Source organism: Penicillium roqueforti, assembly GCF_015533775.1.
Source record: "Penicillium roqueforti strain LCP96 04111 chromosome Unknown scaffold_11, whole genome shotgun sequence".
NCBI classification, from domain to species: Eukaryota; Fungi; Ascomycota; class Eurotiomycetes; order Eurotiales; family Aspergillaceae; genus Penicillium; species Penicillium roqueforti.
In genome coordinates this window covers 203493-216796 of record NW_024067575.1, presented here as the reverse complement: position 1 = coordinate 216796, position 13304 = coordinate 203493, and the positions used below count along the sequence as shown (strand labels likewise).

The 13304-nt window shown below is 48.7% G+C and overlaps 6 protein-coding genes across 6 annotated transcripts; 2 read left to right on the top strand and 4 right to left on the bottom strand.

Moving 5' to 3' along the window:
• Window positions 1–387: 387 nt before the first annotated feature.
• Window positions 388–1380, top strand: LCP9604111_4974 (uncharacterized protein; the record flags this gene model as incomplete). The annotated part of the gene is made up of 1 exon (XM_039072732.1): window positions 388–1380. The coding sequence occupies one exon, from the start codon at window positions 388–390 to the stop codon at window positions 1378–1380; it is 993 nt and encodes a 330-aa protein (XP_038928945.1).
• An 872-nt stretch (window positions 1381–2252) lies between these two features.
• On the top strand, window positions 2253–2921 carry LCP9604111_4973 (uncharacterized protein; the record flags this gene model as incomplete). Its single annotated transcript, XM_039072731.1, has 1 exon — window positions 2253–2921. One exon carries the CDS (start codon window positions 2253–2255, stop codon window positions 2919–2921), a length of 669 nt encoding a protein of 222 aa, XP_038928944.1.
• A 508-nt stretch (window positions 2922–3429) lies between these two features.
• On the bottom strand, window positions 3430–4123 carry LCP9604111_4972 (uncharacterized protein; the record flags this gene model as incomplete). Its single annotated transcript, XM_039072730.1, has 2 exons — window positions 3430–3975; window positions 4049–4123. The coding sequence occupies 2 exons, from the start codon at window positions 4121–4123 to the stop codon at window positions 3430–3432; spliced, it is 621 nt and encodes a 206-aa protein (XP_038928943.1).
• A 770-nt stretch (window positions 4124–4893) lies between these two features.
• On the bottom strand, window positions 4894–6426 carry LCP9604111_4971 (phosphatase PAP2 family protein; the record flags this gene model as incomplete). Its single annotated transcript, XM_039072729.1, has 5 exons — window positions 4894–5609; window positions 5671–5682; window positions 5747–6237; window positions 6286–6312; window positions 6365–6426. The coding sequence occupies 5 exons, from the start codon at window positions 6424–6426 to the stop codon at window positions 4894–4896; spliced, it is 1308 nt and encodes a 435-aa protein (XP_038928942.1).
• Window positions 6427–7261: 835 nt separating this feature from the next.
• On the bottom strand, window positions 7262–9242 carry LCP9604111_4970 (uncharacterized protein; the record flags this gene model as incomplete). Its single annotated transcript, XM_039072728.1, has 3 exons — window positions 7262–7289; window positions 7346–8945; window positions 9011–9242. 3 exons carry the CDS (start codon window positions 9240–9242, stop codon window positions 7262–7264), a joined length of 1860 nt encoding a protein of 619 aa, XP_038928941.1.
• A 2156-nt stretch (window positions 9243–11398) lies between these two features.
• On the bottom strand, window positions 11399–12960 carry LCP9604111_4969 (fungal specific transcription factor domain-containing protein; the record flags this gene model as incomplete). Its single annotated transcript, XM_039072726.1, has 3 exons — window positions 11399–12050; window positions 12108–12763; window positions 12817–12960. The coding sequence occupies 3 exons, from the start codon at window positions 12958–12960 to the stop codon at window positions 11399–11401; spliced, it is 1452 nt and encodes a 483-aa protein (XP_038928940.1).
• Between the last annotated feature and the right edge of the window lie 344 nt (window positions 12961–13304).

Here is a 13304-nt window from a genome sequence, read left to right as displayed (position 1 = left end):
AACACTGGGAGAGTTCTTATGCAGAGTGCTTGAAGCAATTGATCGCCCGGTCTTTATGGTGATTGATGGCCTGGACGAGTGCAATAGAGAATCCCGAAGTAATCTCCTGACAATATTGCGAAAATTGTCACAGGGGGTTTTGCTGAAAATCATACTGTCTTCCCGTGCAAAGGAGAGATCTTGGAACAGCTTCACGATACGGCTAAGATCGAAATGGTAGCTGACGCTCATAGAGATGGCATTATCGTCGCAAAAGTCGTCGAAAGAAAGTTGTTCGATCTATCGCCGAATGTCAAGTCACTTGTCATCGACAGACTTACTTGTCTAGCAAAAGGAAGCGCTATATGGACAAGGATGACTATTAAGCTGATCTAAACTCGCAAAATCATGGCATTTGATCCGATGAAAAGTTTCTTGGAAGAAATGTCACTCCCCGAACAGCTATTAGAGGTTTACAGCACGTTGCTCTCCTGCTGCTCTTCAAACGATCTCGAAAACCTCAAAATTGCCAGCACCGCGCTCAAGATTCTCGCCATCATTAACCGAAATTTGAGCATACTAGAGCTCTCCTGGGTCGTTGCATTAGGTACGACTCAACATGTCACTACCGTAGATGCTCTTGCCAAGCTGGTGGATCACCAGAGAGTAATGAGGTTAATTCACCAGTTCATTGCCCATGTCGAGTTCAGAGACGTAAGGAAGCACCAGGTTCGACTCGTGCACCAGTCGGTGAAGGAGTTTGTACTGAAGAATTTCGTCTCGAATCAGCCATGGCGACACGGCCCAATCTCAAGAGAACCCGATGATATGATTCTTGACCAGCGCTATGAAAGTCTGCAGGCATTTATTCTTGATATTTGCGCCAGGTATCTTCTTCTTGAAGACATTGGCAGAAGAACTCTGTTCTCCGAGGAGCTTGTGGCAATTGCGGAGCTACCCCAAGGATCCGATATATTCAATGATAACGAAGGGTCGATTGAGTATGACGGACATTGCACATGGGATGCCTGGGAGGAGGATATGATCAATTTTGATCCCACTGATCGCGGCTTTAGAGAGTTCTTTGTCTACGCATCATGCCATTGGTTGAATCACTTCTGCACCATTACAGCTGAACATATTCCAAGTCTAGAAACCATAGAGAAGATATGCCAAGCGGGCTCCACTCGATTGAGCAATTGGATCCAACAAAACTGCCGCCCAGGCTGCACGTTAACGCCAAGATTTGAGTTTGAAAGCAGTCTGTACGATCCTCTCAGTATCACTTCGCTTTATGGCTCAGTGGCAATGCTACGAGATATGCTTGAAAACTCATCCTTCGACAAGAACGGTTTTCTCGAACAGTCAGCTATGAGAGCTGCTCATGAGATTTTCCGATGAGGGAACGTATCAAGCTTGGAATCATCTTCTTCGGTGATCGACTTGGTCATCACCTACGACATCTTGACTTTTTCCGACTTATCATCAAATGGTGGTGCAACCGCACTCTCACCGACCACTAATGCGATCTTGTATTTGATCTTGTCAATGGTGTGTCAAATCAAATGGTCCAGGAACAATGGGGAAATGAACTTCTGTGCATAGCTGCTAGTGCAGGCTGCATGCAATCGAGACAGAATGCACGGTTGCACTGTTAAATAGCCCTTCTCATCGGAATGAGAGGTTAACAGCACGTGGATAATTGGAGGTTATAACCTTGGAATCTAGTCGGGATTTTGTTAGATTTCTCACAGGATATGTCATCTTATTTACTTGCCGTGATGAACCCTATAGTAAGTGGATGGATGCAAATGCCAACGTCTGACTTGGCGGGTAAAATTCTCCTGGAAGTCCACCGGGGCACATTGGGGTAATTGACTTTTGTTCGAACGGGCTTCCTTAGGCCTGTGTTTTAAAGTTCAATGCGGCTCTACAATTTCCATGGGTATACAAGTTCCAACCTTGGAAAAGCTTTTAAGCTTATTTTTCCAACTCAACCTTTATGACTTCCAGCTGTTCTTTGTTTATTGGATTTCTTTCTCTTTGCATTGTTCTCTTTGGCTTCGTAGTCTTTGCGTAGCCTTCATTGCATTGAGAGTTTTCTTTGAACTCCAAGCCGTCTCAACTCTCAACTATATAAAACCCAACACTGGCCACCGTTAAATTCCGTGAGAAGGACATACTATACCTAGATGTAATAGTTACCTAGCGTCTTTATAGACTCTTCTATTATCTCATTTCATCCAGCCCTTTAACCATTTTCACAAAGCAGAATGGACGACAATTACCCTCTGTGGGAAAAGAAGGGAAGAAGCCTACAGAAATGGATCGAGAACTACCGTGCAGCGGGTTGCCCGTACTCCATTTCCACTTTCAATCTGAAGCCCAGACATCCGGACTATACCGTCGATCGCACATCTGTGCATCTAGACGCAAAATTATTGACCGCGCTTAACATGAGCAACGCGAATTCCACCTGTCGAAAAATTAGCATTAGGCAGCGTGACGAAGGTCCGCCAGTGTGGTGGATTGGGCGCACTGGACCAGGTGTGATCTTGATTGACGATATCTTTAAGTCCAAGAGAAGCGACGATCCATATATATCCGAGTTCACCAAGGCAGCCTACAAACTGGACTTCCCCTTGGACAGTCTGAAGAATGTAATTGTTCCCAATGTAAACGAAGTGAACACCATTTCGTGTATCAAAAAGGTGTACAAATCCCGCGAAGGACTTCGTTATCCATCCAGCACACAGCAGGCTTGGGAGCCGTCCTCGTCCGAGTTCCATGCTCTGCTAGGAACTGGAATCGGCAAAATCATTGCAGCGTTCGTTCTGTGTGCATGGGGCCAAGGGAGAAAGCGAATTGTGAGAATTGTTACTTTCCACATTGGTGCCGACGTTCACAAGCTGTATATGCGGTTCGATCTGGATGATATGTGAGAATTTCTTCCTTGCTTTCGTTGGCCATCTGATCGTTTTGAATGTTTACCTTGAGGTGAGTAGGTAGAATAAATTGTCTGTGAGAGTTTCTTTAATCGCATTTATATCTAGGAATTGGCAATTTCCGATTTCGACCTAATACATCTCTGACAAGGCGTGATTTTTACAGCAGCGCTTCAGAGCGACTAATATAGAAAAAGGTGCAGATATCTGAGTCGGATATCATGATATCATGATCATAAGGCAGCTGGAATTTCAGACGAAAACAAAACAATAGTATGTAAACACACGGAGACCGCGGCCTCAAATGCCGGAAATGACCATATTTCTAGCACATACAACGAAAATCCCAATATGGCACCCATCGCTGCGATTGCAAAATTGTTCTGGTTTCAATCCACTCAAGGAAATATCCCAATCCGTATCTCATTAAGGCATATGATCTTCATAAAATCATCAAAAACACCCGGCGTAAAAGAAAAAGGAAAGCCGATCGTATAAAATCAAATCAAACGACATAAGGCGCAGGTCTGCTGCGACTGGAGCTGCGATGACGCGAGTGTGAGCCAGAGCCATGACCACGACGACTAGAATGACTGCGTCTCCGAACAATCGTCTCCTTAACAACCGGGCGATGCGAATGGTACAAGAACAGCGCAAGCAGCGCAGTCCAGAAGAAGAATATCGTCTCCATGATACCAAGTGCGAAGCAAGCCTTCAGCATAGCGCAGGTCTTGTTGACGTCCAGCGACAGCGGATTATTTGTGCTCTGGCCATAGGAGCCGAATGGACCCAGAGAGATCCAGACGGAGCCGCCATGCCAGCTGGCACAGTTGGCGTTGGTGATAAAACGGAGCTCGTAGACGGCTGCAATAAAGGCGCCGACGAAGAGCAGGTCCATGAACGCGACGAAGATTGCGGATCGCTTTGTTGTTGAGAAGCGGATTAGCGTGTCGATGGCCCAGAAGACGGCGATTACGCTGACGATGAAGAGGACCAGGATATATGGTGGGGTCAGCAGGTTTGCTTTCAGATAGCCGTTCACGAAGTAGGCCTATATTCAGAGACATCATTAGCGGGAGACTCGGAGGGGTATTGCTGATCGGACTGGTTAACAGTGGACATACCAGCATGCCAATGATTGGAATCAGGAAGACGATCTCAACCAGGCGATTGAATATGAAGAACACGCTGCCAATCATCTTGACGGTTCAAAGAGAGATTGGGTTTCAGATCTTTGGAATGTGCAACTGTCCCGACGTGCTTGGGGTATGTCCGAGGCGCCGTAACAAGATCGTGGGGCTACACGAGCTTGCGAAAAAAAGCACAGGCAGTTGCGATTACAGTGCAGGATGCACGTTTTAGAAGACGCAGAAGGATAACAGAAGAGAAAGTAAAAAGGAAAAGGAAAATAGACAGAATAAAGAGGAAATCAAAAAAAAAGATATTCAGCGTCATCTTGGGCCGAGGAGGCTGGGCGACTCACAACGCACGATGTCGGTGGCTGGGGTATCCCGAGTCCTCCATGATGGGTCTCGGCATCTTTGATATATTGATTAGTCTAAGAACCTGCATGAGCAGTCACTTTTGATCCACGCCTTGCATTTGATTACTCCGTATCCCTCGGGATGATAGGTTAGGGCATGAGAATATAGATGATCGTTGTCAAGCCAACCACATAAGTGGAGACTTTACGGGGAACTACTGGACTGGACTTCATTGCACTTGGAAATTGCATAGAATACTATTTCTGTTTGAAGAGATAGAGGACTCTTGTTAAATTCATGCTTGGTCGAGGCAACAAATTCAGGTTCTTTGTTTCCAGTGCCAACACGCTCATAATCATATTAGTACAGAGTTGTATCACCGGCCACCGCAATAATCCATGGCTTCATCAAATCATAAGCAAATAACTTGGGCAATTACCGCTCTGAACTAGACTGCAAATCATCAATGACCCCGTCATTCATGTTTACATGGGGATGTTCGTCAACGGACGCCCCGGACCCGCCATCGCGTCAGGGACATGGATTCCCGCATTGGCCGTCAGCGGCTGTGTCTGCGACACATATGCATTACTGGGGTCATATTGATGCGCATTGTGGTCGGGGCCGGGATTCTGCCCCATCGTATGACCATGTCGCATTTCATACCCGCTGCTAAGGTCGTCCTCACTCGACGACCAAGCACCGCCGTCAAGATCAAGGTCGTGTGGTCGGCGATTGTAAACATTCGATGGATACGGGTTGGAGGCATGAATATAGGTAGAGGTGTCGGGTCGGGCATGTTCCGATCTGGGGATATCTGGCGGGTCCATGCGCTCTTCTTCGGGGTTGCGGAGAGCAGTCGAGCTATCTTGCCTGAAGCCCTTGAGTCGAACTGTCTCCGGTCCTGAAGGTTCGGTCCCCCAGGTTCGGATTGGGTAGGCGCGGCCCTTGCGCCAGGGTTCGGTGAGCGGTGGGAAATACTGGCGATATGCGACAAAGCCGCAGACGATTCCAAGCATCGACCCCGTAATCACATCGAAGGGGTGGTGACGCGCGTCCATGATACGCGATACGGCCACGAGGGTTGCAGCTAGTAGAGGAGCCATGATGACAAGGGATTTCCAGGCCTCACCGCGATTGTCCATAACGTGCAACTTCCCACCTAGCCAGAGCGATATGTAGACGAGACCGGCGAAGGAGGCTATTGATCGGACTGTGTTAGTAATATGAAAGACTAGGAGAATCGCAAAAGGTATACACACAACTACTGTGACCTGGATGAATTTTTAAGGTTAGCACGTGCGACTCTGAAAAGCAGTACTGGGTCATATCGCATACCAGATGGCCACGACCGAAACCCGTCTGTTAACAACGCGGGATCACCGGTACAAATCGTTGAGTTTGACAATCCTGGGAAAAGGTCTTTGCTACCAGCGCGTGGTTGACAACGATCAATAAGATCAGGTCTCGGTTTGCCGCATGCGTTCTTCAGCGCCTGTGTAATGACGAACGCGAGTCCCTGAGCCAGCAACAGACCCAAAATACCACAATTGAGCTCCCAAAGTCTGTCCTTCCAGCGATGCGGACCTCTTAGCTTCCGCTTCCCAGACGCCGCGTCATGTGGCTTATGGTGCGAAAACAAGCCATCGATAAACAAGGTGTAGAGGATGATGAGAACGAGTGGGAAAGCACCGGAGATGCAGAGGGCGTAAGGCATGGGAATACGTTCATGTACGGCGTAAGGATATTGGATGGAGATGTTGGTGAGGGAGAAGTGTTGGTGGAAGGGCTCGATCGTGTTGAGAATGGCGAAGCCGGCAACGCAGGCACTATTTCCATGGTTAGTACGGAGTAAAGAGAGGAATTGATGCACGTACATAATGATCACATAGTCAAAGATGTAGCTGTGGAATTGTTAGTTGGATTTGCGGGGAGACCTGGGGAAAGTCGACACACGAGATAACAACACGCGGTCGCAGCCGCCGCTTGGAGAAGGGGAGTTTTGCGGGGATTTCCATGCTGACTCCAAGGCTTCCCCAGGAAATTCGAAAATTGGAGAAGATCAGAAGACCAGAGGATCAAAAGGCCTGGGAGAAAATAAACATATCTGCCTAGTCCAGGGCATTGCTTGGCATCGGCATGAATAGCACCTGGCGGCTTTCGTTCTGATTGGCCGTCGCAAAGTGGCTGAGCTTGTGGGACCTCAGGGCGGGCTATGTATACTTCGATATCCACTTGGACATTAATACCTAGTACGGGTACTGCTATATCAGGTTCAATAGACAGCTAGCGGCCCAAATTCTCATCCCAGTTCGATATGGGGTAGTGGTTAACCTAGCGGATTTTCAGTATCTGACCTCCGCGGCCCCGGGTTCGATTCCCGGTATCGAAGTTCTTTTTTTCTTTCCAACCTGTTTAGTACGGAGTATGCTGTGGACAACTATTTCGACGGCATTGTATGCGTGAAAGATGTACCTAGTTTTTGTTGCCCAGCCGACAAATAGATCCACATAGTTATACATATTCTCTGTGGTAATCTACTTAAAACGGAAGGAGTGAATTCATATACTAATACACAAGCTGAAGGGACGCTGACGCTATGTGCATGCGTCTAACTTTCAAGATCAACCAGAAATGGCCATATTTTCAAATTCACCAAATAGACGGTTAGCTTTTGAGAAAGACTACTTCCGTATAGACACAGGACCATCAAAATCCGAAAACGAGAAGAGAAAAATATCAACTACATATCGACGTGAAAGAGGCGTCAATGGAAGTTTACAAGGCATAAGAAATGGCCCTAGGAATCACATGTCTATAGTCGTAAACAGCCAAATTGCACAGATTCCGCATTTAGCAAGTGGTGATGAACAGGCCGAGACTGAAAGTGCTGTTAGCTGATATACAGGCAAAAGGGAAAGCGACGAGAAAACTTACGGAGAGGGGTTCCAGTCCTCGAAGAAGTTGAAGTCGGTGCTACCAGCATTCTTCATCTCATAGGTAACAGACTGGCCAGCCGGGCAAGAGAAGGTAGAGACAACGTATGAGTTGCCCGGGGAGACAGTGATAGTACCGAGGTCCTGGGACACCGAGGGCACGTTACTAAAGGAGGTTGAGGAATCGGCAGGGGAAGAGAGCTGAGCGAAGTCGATCCTGCCATCCCCATTAAAGGTGTAAGACGAAGTCTCGAGCTGGTCAAGCCTAGGGAAAAGGAACACGAGGCTGCAGGTCTTCCCAGAGTCGGAATTTGGGATGTCGAAGTTGAACACGGTCGAGGTGGTCGAGGTCACGCTGCCGTTAAGCCCAGTTCCAGCAGGGGTATCAGGTGAGGACGAGTCGACAGGAACAATAAGGTGAGGGATCTCATAGTTGCCCGAGAGGGTAGTGGGACAACCACCGCCGGAGGTCCCAGTGGTCGATGCGGTAGGAGAGGTAGGGCTAGCGGAGCTAGTGGGATGAGGGGCACCACCGGAGGTAGCGGGGACGGAAGCTGACCCAGTGGGACGTGGGCTACCAGTGGGGGGAGGCACGGTAGCAGAGCCACCAGGGTGCGAACCACCACTACCTCCGCCACCGCCGGGGGAAGTTGCACTAGGAGAGGTCCCAGGCTGCGAACTACCGCCAGTATGAGCAGGTACGGTAGCCGAGCCACCAGGGTGTGAACCACCACCGCCGGGGAAAGGAGGCACACTAACAGAGATACCTCCACCGCCTCCGCCCCCGCCGCCAGGGGAAGGTGCACTAGGAGAGGCGCCAGGCTGCGATTCACCACCGCCAGTGGGAGCAGGCACGGTAGCAGAGCCACCAGGGTGCGAACCACCGCCGCCGCCACCGCCGGGGGAGGGTGCACTAGGAGAGGCACCAGGCTGCGATTCACCACCACCACCGCCGCCGCCGGGAGAGGGATGTGTTACTGTAACAGTAATAGGGGGCTGCGGCCCGGCACCACCACCGCCGCCGCCGGGAGCAGGCTGTGTCACCGTAACAGTAACAGAGGGCTGCGGCCCGGCACCACCAGGAGCTCCTGGACCACCGGAGGTAGGGCAGCTGCAGTCAGTGACAGTGACCGTGGTCGTGGCAGTGTGAGAACCGGTACCAGGAGCAGGGCCAGGCGCAGGACCAGGGGCGGGACCAGGACCAGCGCCACCCCCTCCAGGGCCACCACCACCAGGACCAGGAGCGGGACCAGGAGCAGGGCCAGGGGCGGGACCAGGGGCGGGACCAGGACCAGGACCAGGGCCAGTGCCACCACCTCCAGGGCCAGCGGGACCAGGCGCAGGACTAGGACTAGGAGCTGGGCTAGAACCAGGACCAGGACCACCAGTGCCCGAGCAGGAGTCGGCAGACATTTGCACATTCACACATCCAGTGACATCCATCTTGTTAGGGGTAGTGTAGACATTCATACCAGCGTTCTCGCCCGTAGCACATGCAATGAAGTCAGGGCTGTTATGGTACTCAAGTTTACCCTGGGAGTTGACAGAGAAACCGGGTGTAGCAGTCACACCCTCATCACACTGGAGTTGAGTAGTGGGAGCTGTCATATCATCAGATGCATGTCCTTAAGTAGTTGATATATAGGGCATTGATTAATTCACTTACGAGTGAGGATGCACCCACGGCCGCTGGAGTCAGTAATGCTGCCATTGGCATCGATGCAGTACTGTGCGGGTTGCAGATTACTATCGCCAATACGGTTCTGGCCATCACCTAGCTGGCCAAGTGTACCGGAGGCACCGCCGGAGGAAGTAAGGTGAAAGCAGCAGCTATCAGCGCGGCCAACGAGGGCGTTAGAGCCCGCAGCAAAGACAGCGACGGCAATGATGTTCCTCATGGTTGCTGTTCAGCGAATATGAATAGGCTGATCAGCTAGTGAATGAACACGGCACCCCTTCTTAAGAAGATCGCGAGCAATTGAACGACCTGACAATATATACCGGTAGAGTTGTGCAGGTGGCTTGGGTTGAGGGAGCAAGGTTTTGGGGAGAGTGCATCTTTATAGGCAGCAGTGGGGGTTACGATTCAAACAGAATATAACATCAGGGCACACATGGCCGGCAAAAGTCCCCGAGATCAAACACAGAGAAGTTGCATGTTGTCAGCCATTCATGCCAATGACCGTGGGGAAGAACTCCGATGGACCAGTACCCTGGTTTCGGAGAGTAGACAATAGTAGGTCCGAACCAGCCGGAGCGAGATGCGTAGGAACATCCACAAACGTCATGTTGAACAGAGACCCAATTGATTGAGGTGTAAAGAAATAGAGTATGAGGATATGCTTGTTTCTCCACTTTAAAGCAGGATCTGAAGACATGGACAATGGTCACTGGCCGGGTATGAGAGGGATGTAGACTCAATGTTTTGCTAACGCCCAGGCAACCCGATTGAAAGTGGCAATATGAATCTTCCCATAGATGACTGCTAATTTGAGTGCTCCAAGAGGCTCAAGCCATTCAATTGAGTTCCATTGTTGTTATTAGGCAGTTGAGAGTATATTCGTCACGATACTCATCTCATGCTCTAGTTTCTGATCCAGTAGCTAGTAATATCGTACATATAGACAGTTATATGATCCTAGTATTGCATCGAACTTCTCCAAAACAAGAAATAACAATCATTTGATAGGGCTAGTCGTCATTGACAACTGTGGATCTTTGTGCCATACATATAGAATATAGTACATTGCATCCTTCAGGTCATAGAGTTAAAGCAAAATTGTGATACATATAAAGGATGGCTGCTATGTTGTACAAAACCTGGACTTGTGTAGCAAAGTATAGAGGCACTAGTACAGCATCAATCACTTCATTCATAAGTATGATGAAAGACGAAAATCGAATAGAAGACACCGAGAGATTGGATCGGATTGTCCACGGGTGTCATCATTAAACAATATGGAAGTGGACCCCCGAATTGGACCCGACCAACAACGCCCTACTATTTTTATATCATTCAACCATGGCACATTTATATACAGTCTGATTTTGGAATTATTAGCCGCCTCATACCATTTGCTCTGACTGTTCTGCGCATATTTCATATGACTGAGTCTTTTCCACAGTGAAGGTTTATCATACTACAGCGACGCATGTCTCTACTGTCTCTATTCATCGCATATCCGACGAGGCTCCCAATCTAGGATTCATTCATCGTGTCACATTTCTAATACAATATATTGTTACACAGGGAGCAAGATATGGATGTGTTCAGGAACCAAGCAAAGTCACTCCTAATGCAACCCGATCAATCGATCGCAAAGCTGCATCGCTGCCGCATAGGTTTGATATCATGATACAGATTTGTGATGTCGGACAAGGTTAAGATTGAAATGGCGGATTTACAATACATAGTAAGCTACTGCTTTCATTAACCTCATCTTGTTATTATACCGTAGCGTACGGAATATGTTTCTTCGCTGATCGCCTCCACCCGTTAGTATTGTACATATGCCGGGCAAGTTTAAACCGACGGGCCGTGTCGATCTCAATGTGAGAGTGACTGGGTAGCTAAGTGGGGCTTAATGAACTAGAGTATTTTACAAATGACGAGTCTTCATGCGTCATAATGTCGTGAATTTCAAATCCCAGTGCCGAGACCTGTCGATAATTACTACTAATGCTACATAGACAGAAATGCAGTATCCGACTCGGCAAAGAGGCTGTTCCAGTCCACAGCCCCTGAGTCCACATTTTCATCGAAAACCTGCCAGAGGTCATCTAGAGTAGGCAATGCGGGGTCCATTAGAAGCTCATCGAAGCTTCTGCCTGTTGGATATGCTGTGCTTGTAGGTGCTGGAGAGGCACAGACAAGGCCTGAAGAAGCCCCAGGGCCTTGAGCGGTGGATTGAGTTATTGTGTTTTCTTCAACAGCCGAGCCCGAAGCACTGTGCCGACGGAGAGCCGTTTTAAGGGATTCAAGCAGCCTTCCTGCAAAAGGGAGTTCCTCTTTAGCCCTTTCTAGAATTGAAAATGCTTCCAAAATTTCCGTTTCCTATTCCTGCCGGTGATCACTCCCAGAAAAGTCTATGAGGAGAACAATGATCGCCACACAGACGGAATATAGTAAGCCTGGAAGTCTTAGCCGCATTGTCGCAAAGGGGACCACCTCTAGTGAGAGTTGGCGTTCGGTACGAATCACCATTCGAGCTGCTTCCAGGCATGCTCTCCGTGAGTAATTGTATGTAGGATCTTTAGACGCTCGCGACAAATAAGGCAAGTGAAGCCTGCATCTTTGGGCATGAAGCAGAAAATTGATGATGTATCGTTGTATGATTATTCCGGGAGATCTCCAAGGATCGGTGTTTGGAAGCTCGTCCGACCGATAGTCTAACGAAAAGAACGAGGGTAGACTCTCTGCGAATTCACAAATCTTGCCATCAATCTGTTTCGTGTGCTCATAGTCCGGGCTTCCTGGATCTGAAATTCCAAACGGAGCACAATCTGTGATTTCGCGGCAAAATTCGCCCAATCGAATCCGTTGGAGACAGTACGACATCGATGTTGGGTCGGTGAGTGGCTTTCCAACTCCGACCATCCCGTCCACAATATCTTCATCATTCGCATTGCAAGGTTTGTTGGTCATCATGTGGCGTGGATCAATTGAATATGTGCCCTTTTGCGAACCAGATAGTTGCGACATCTGCCTATTATCTGTGAACTCGCATTCTTGGAAGAATAAGAGGGGGAGGAGGAATACTCACCAATCAGTCGCCACGAGATACCACCACACTCTTCTACATATCTCTGCTTTCGCAGAGGATGGCGAAGGCATATCTAGATGGGAATTGTATGGATGATCGATCCGATGCAAGGAAAGTTCTCTTCCAAACGAGATGGCAGTGGAAACCATATGTCGAGCTTGGGGGGTAATCCCCACGATGTTAGCAGTCACAAATATGAGAATGATCATCGCTTGGATATCCTCTATGGATTCGAAGTGTTTGTAACGCGAGTAATCGACCATCTCCGACGCAAGTCTCATCCAATGTGTAGACTGCGCAACTGCTTCTTCAACGGTCGAAAATATGGAGTTGCACATGTCACGTTCAGCCCAGAGCGACGTGGTACTGGCGAGAATGCCGAGGAGCAACGAAACGTGCCCAATCTTGACTGGCTTGCTTTCTCTCAGATTACAATAGAGTTCCTCTACCATGGTATGCACTGAGGGGATATGAACCACATGATGGAGGAAAGTGATCTCTGTGATGTACTTTTCCACTATTATCTTCGTTTCGTCGTGGAGTGGCAGCCAGATACATCTTTTCATGGGTTGAGCTTTATGTACGATTGGTTCAGATCCCACTGCATTACGGATGGGGCAAGTTCTGAATTCAATCTCATACTTGAAAATATTACCCTGTACACTCTTGTCAGTCGATTTCCCATGATTTTAATTTGATCGAGGCCTACCAGTGAGCCTAACGATGATATCTCGCCTTCAAGCCAATTTACCGCCGATGTGGATGACTGGCTTTCATGAATCATGGATGATTGATTCGATTTTGGGGTAGGAGGAGAATGGAGTGACGAAGCCTGGGTAGTATCTTGTGCCATGGGACTAGATGCTGGTCCATTGGTGATCACTATCTCCTCCAACCTCCGCAAGCGGACCAGTATATCTGCATGATAATTGCTAGGCAATTTATCAGTCTGACTCTGAGGACTGGAAGGCAATGCTGTAGTGGGATAGAGCTGACAAGTCTTGCCCCGACTAGTGCAGTTGGAGCAAGGGAATTGCCGGCTACACTTGAGCTTCCTTGATCGACAGAAATGGCAAGATACCGGTCGCGAGCGTGAAGATCTAACACGCTGTTTCTCGACTCCATGCATTTTGTTCCGAATATTGTTGAGGCAGTGTTCGTTGAGCTCTAGATGTGGCGAGATGCCATTACGGAGTC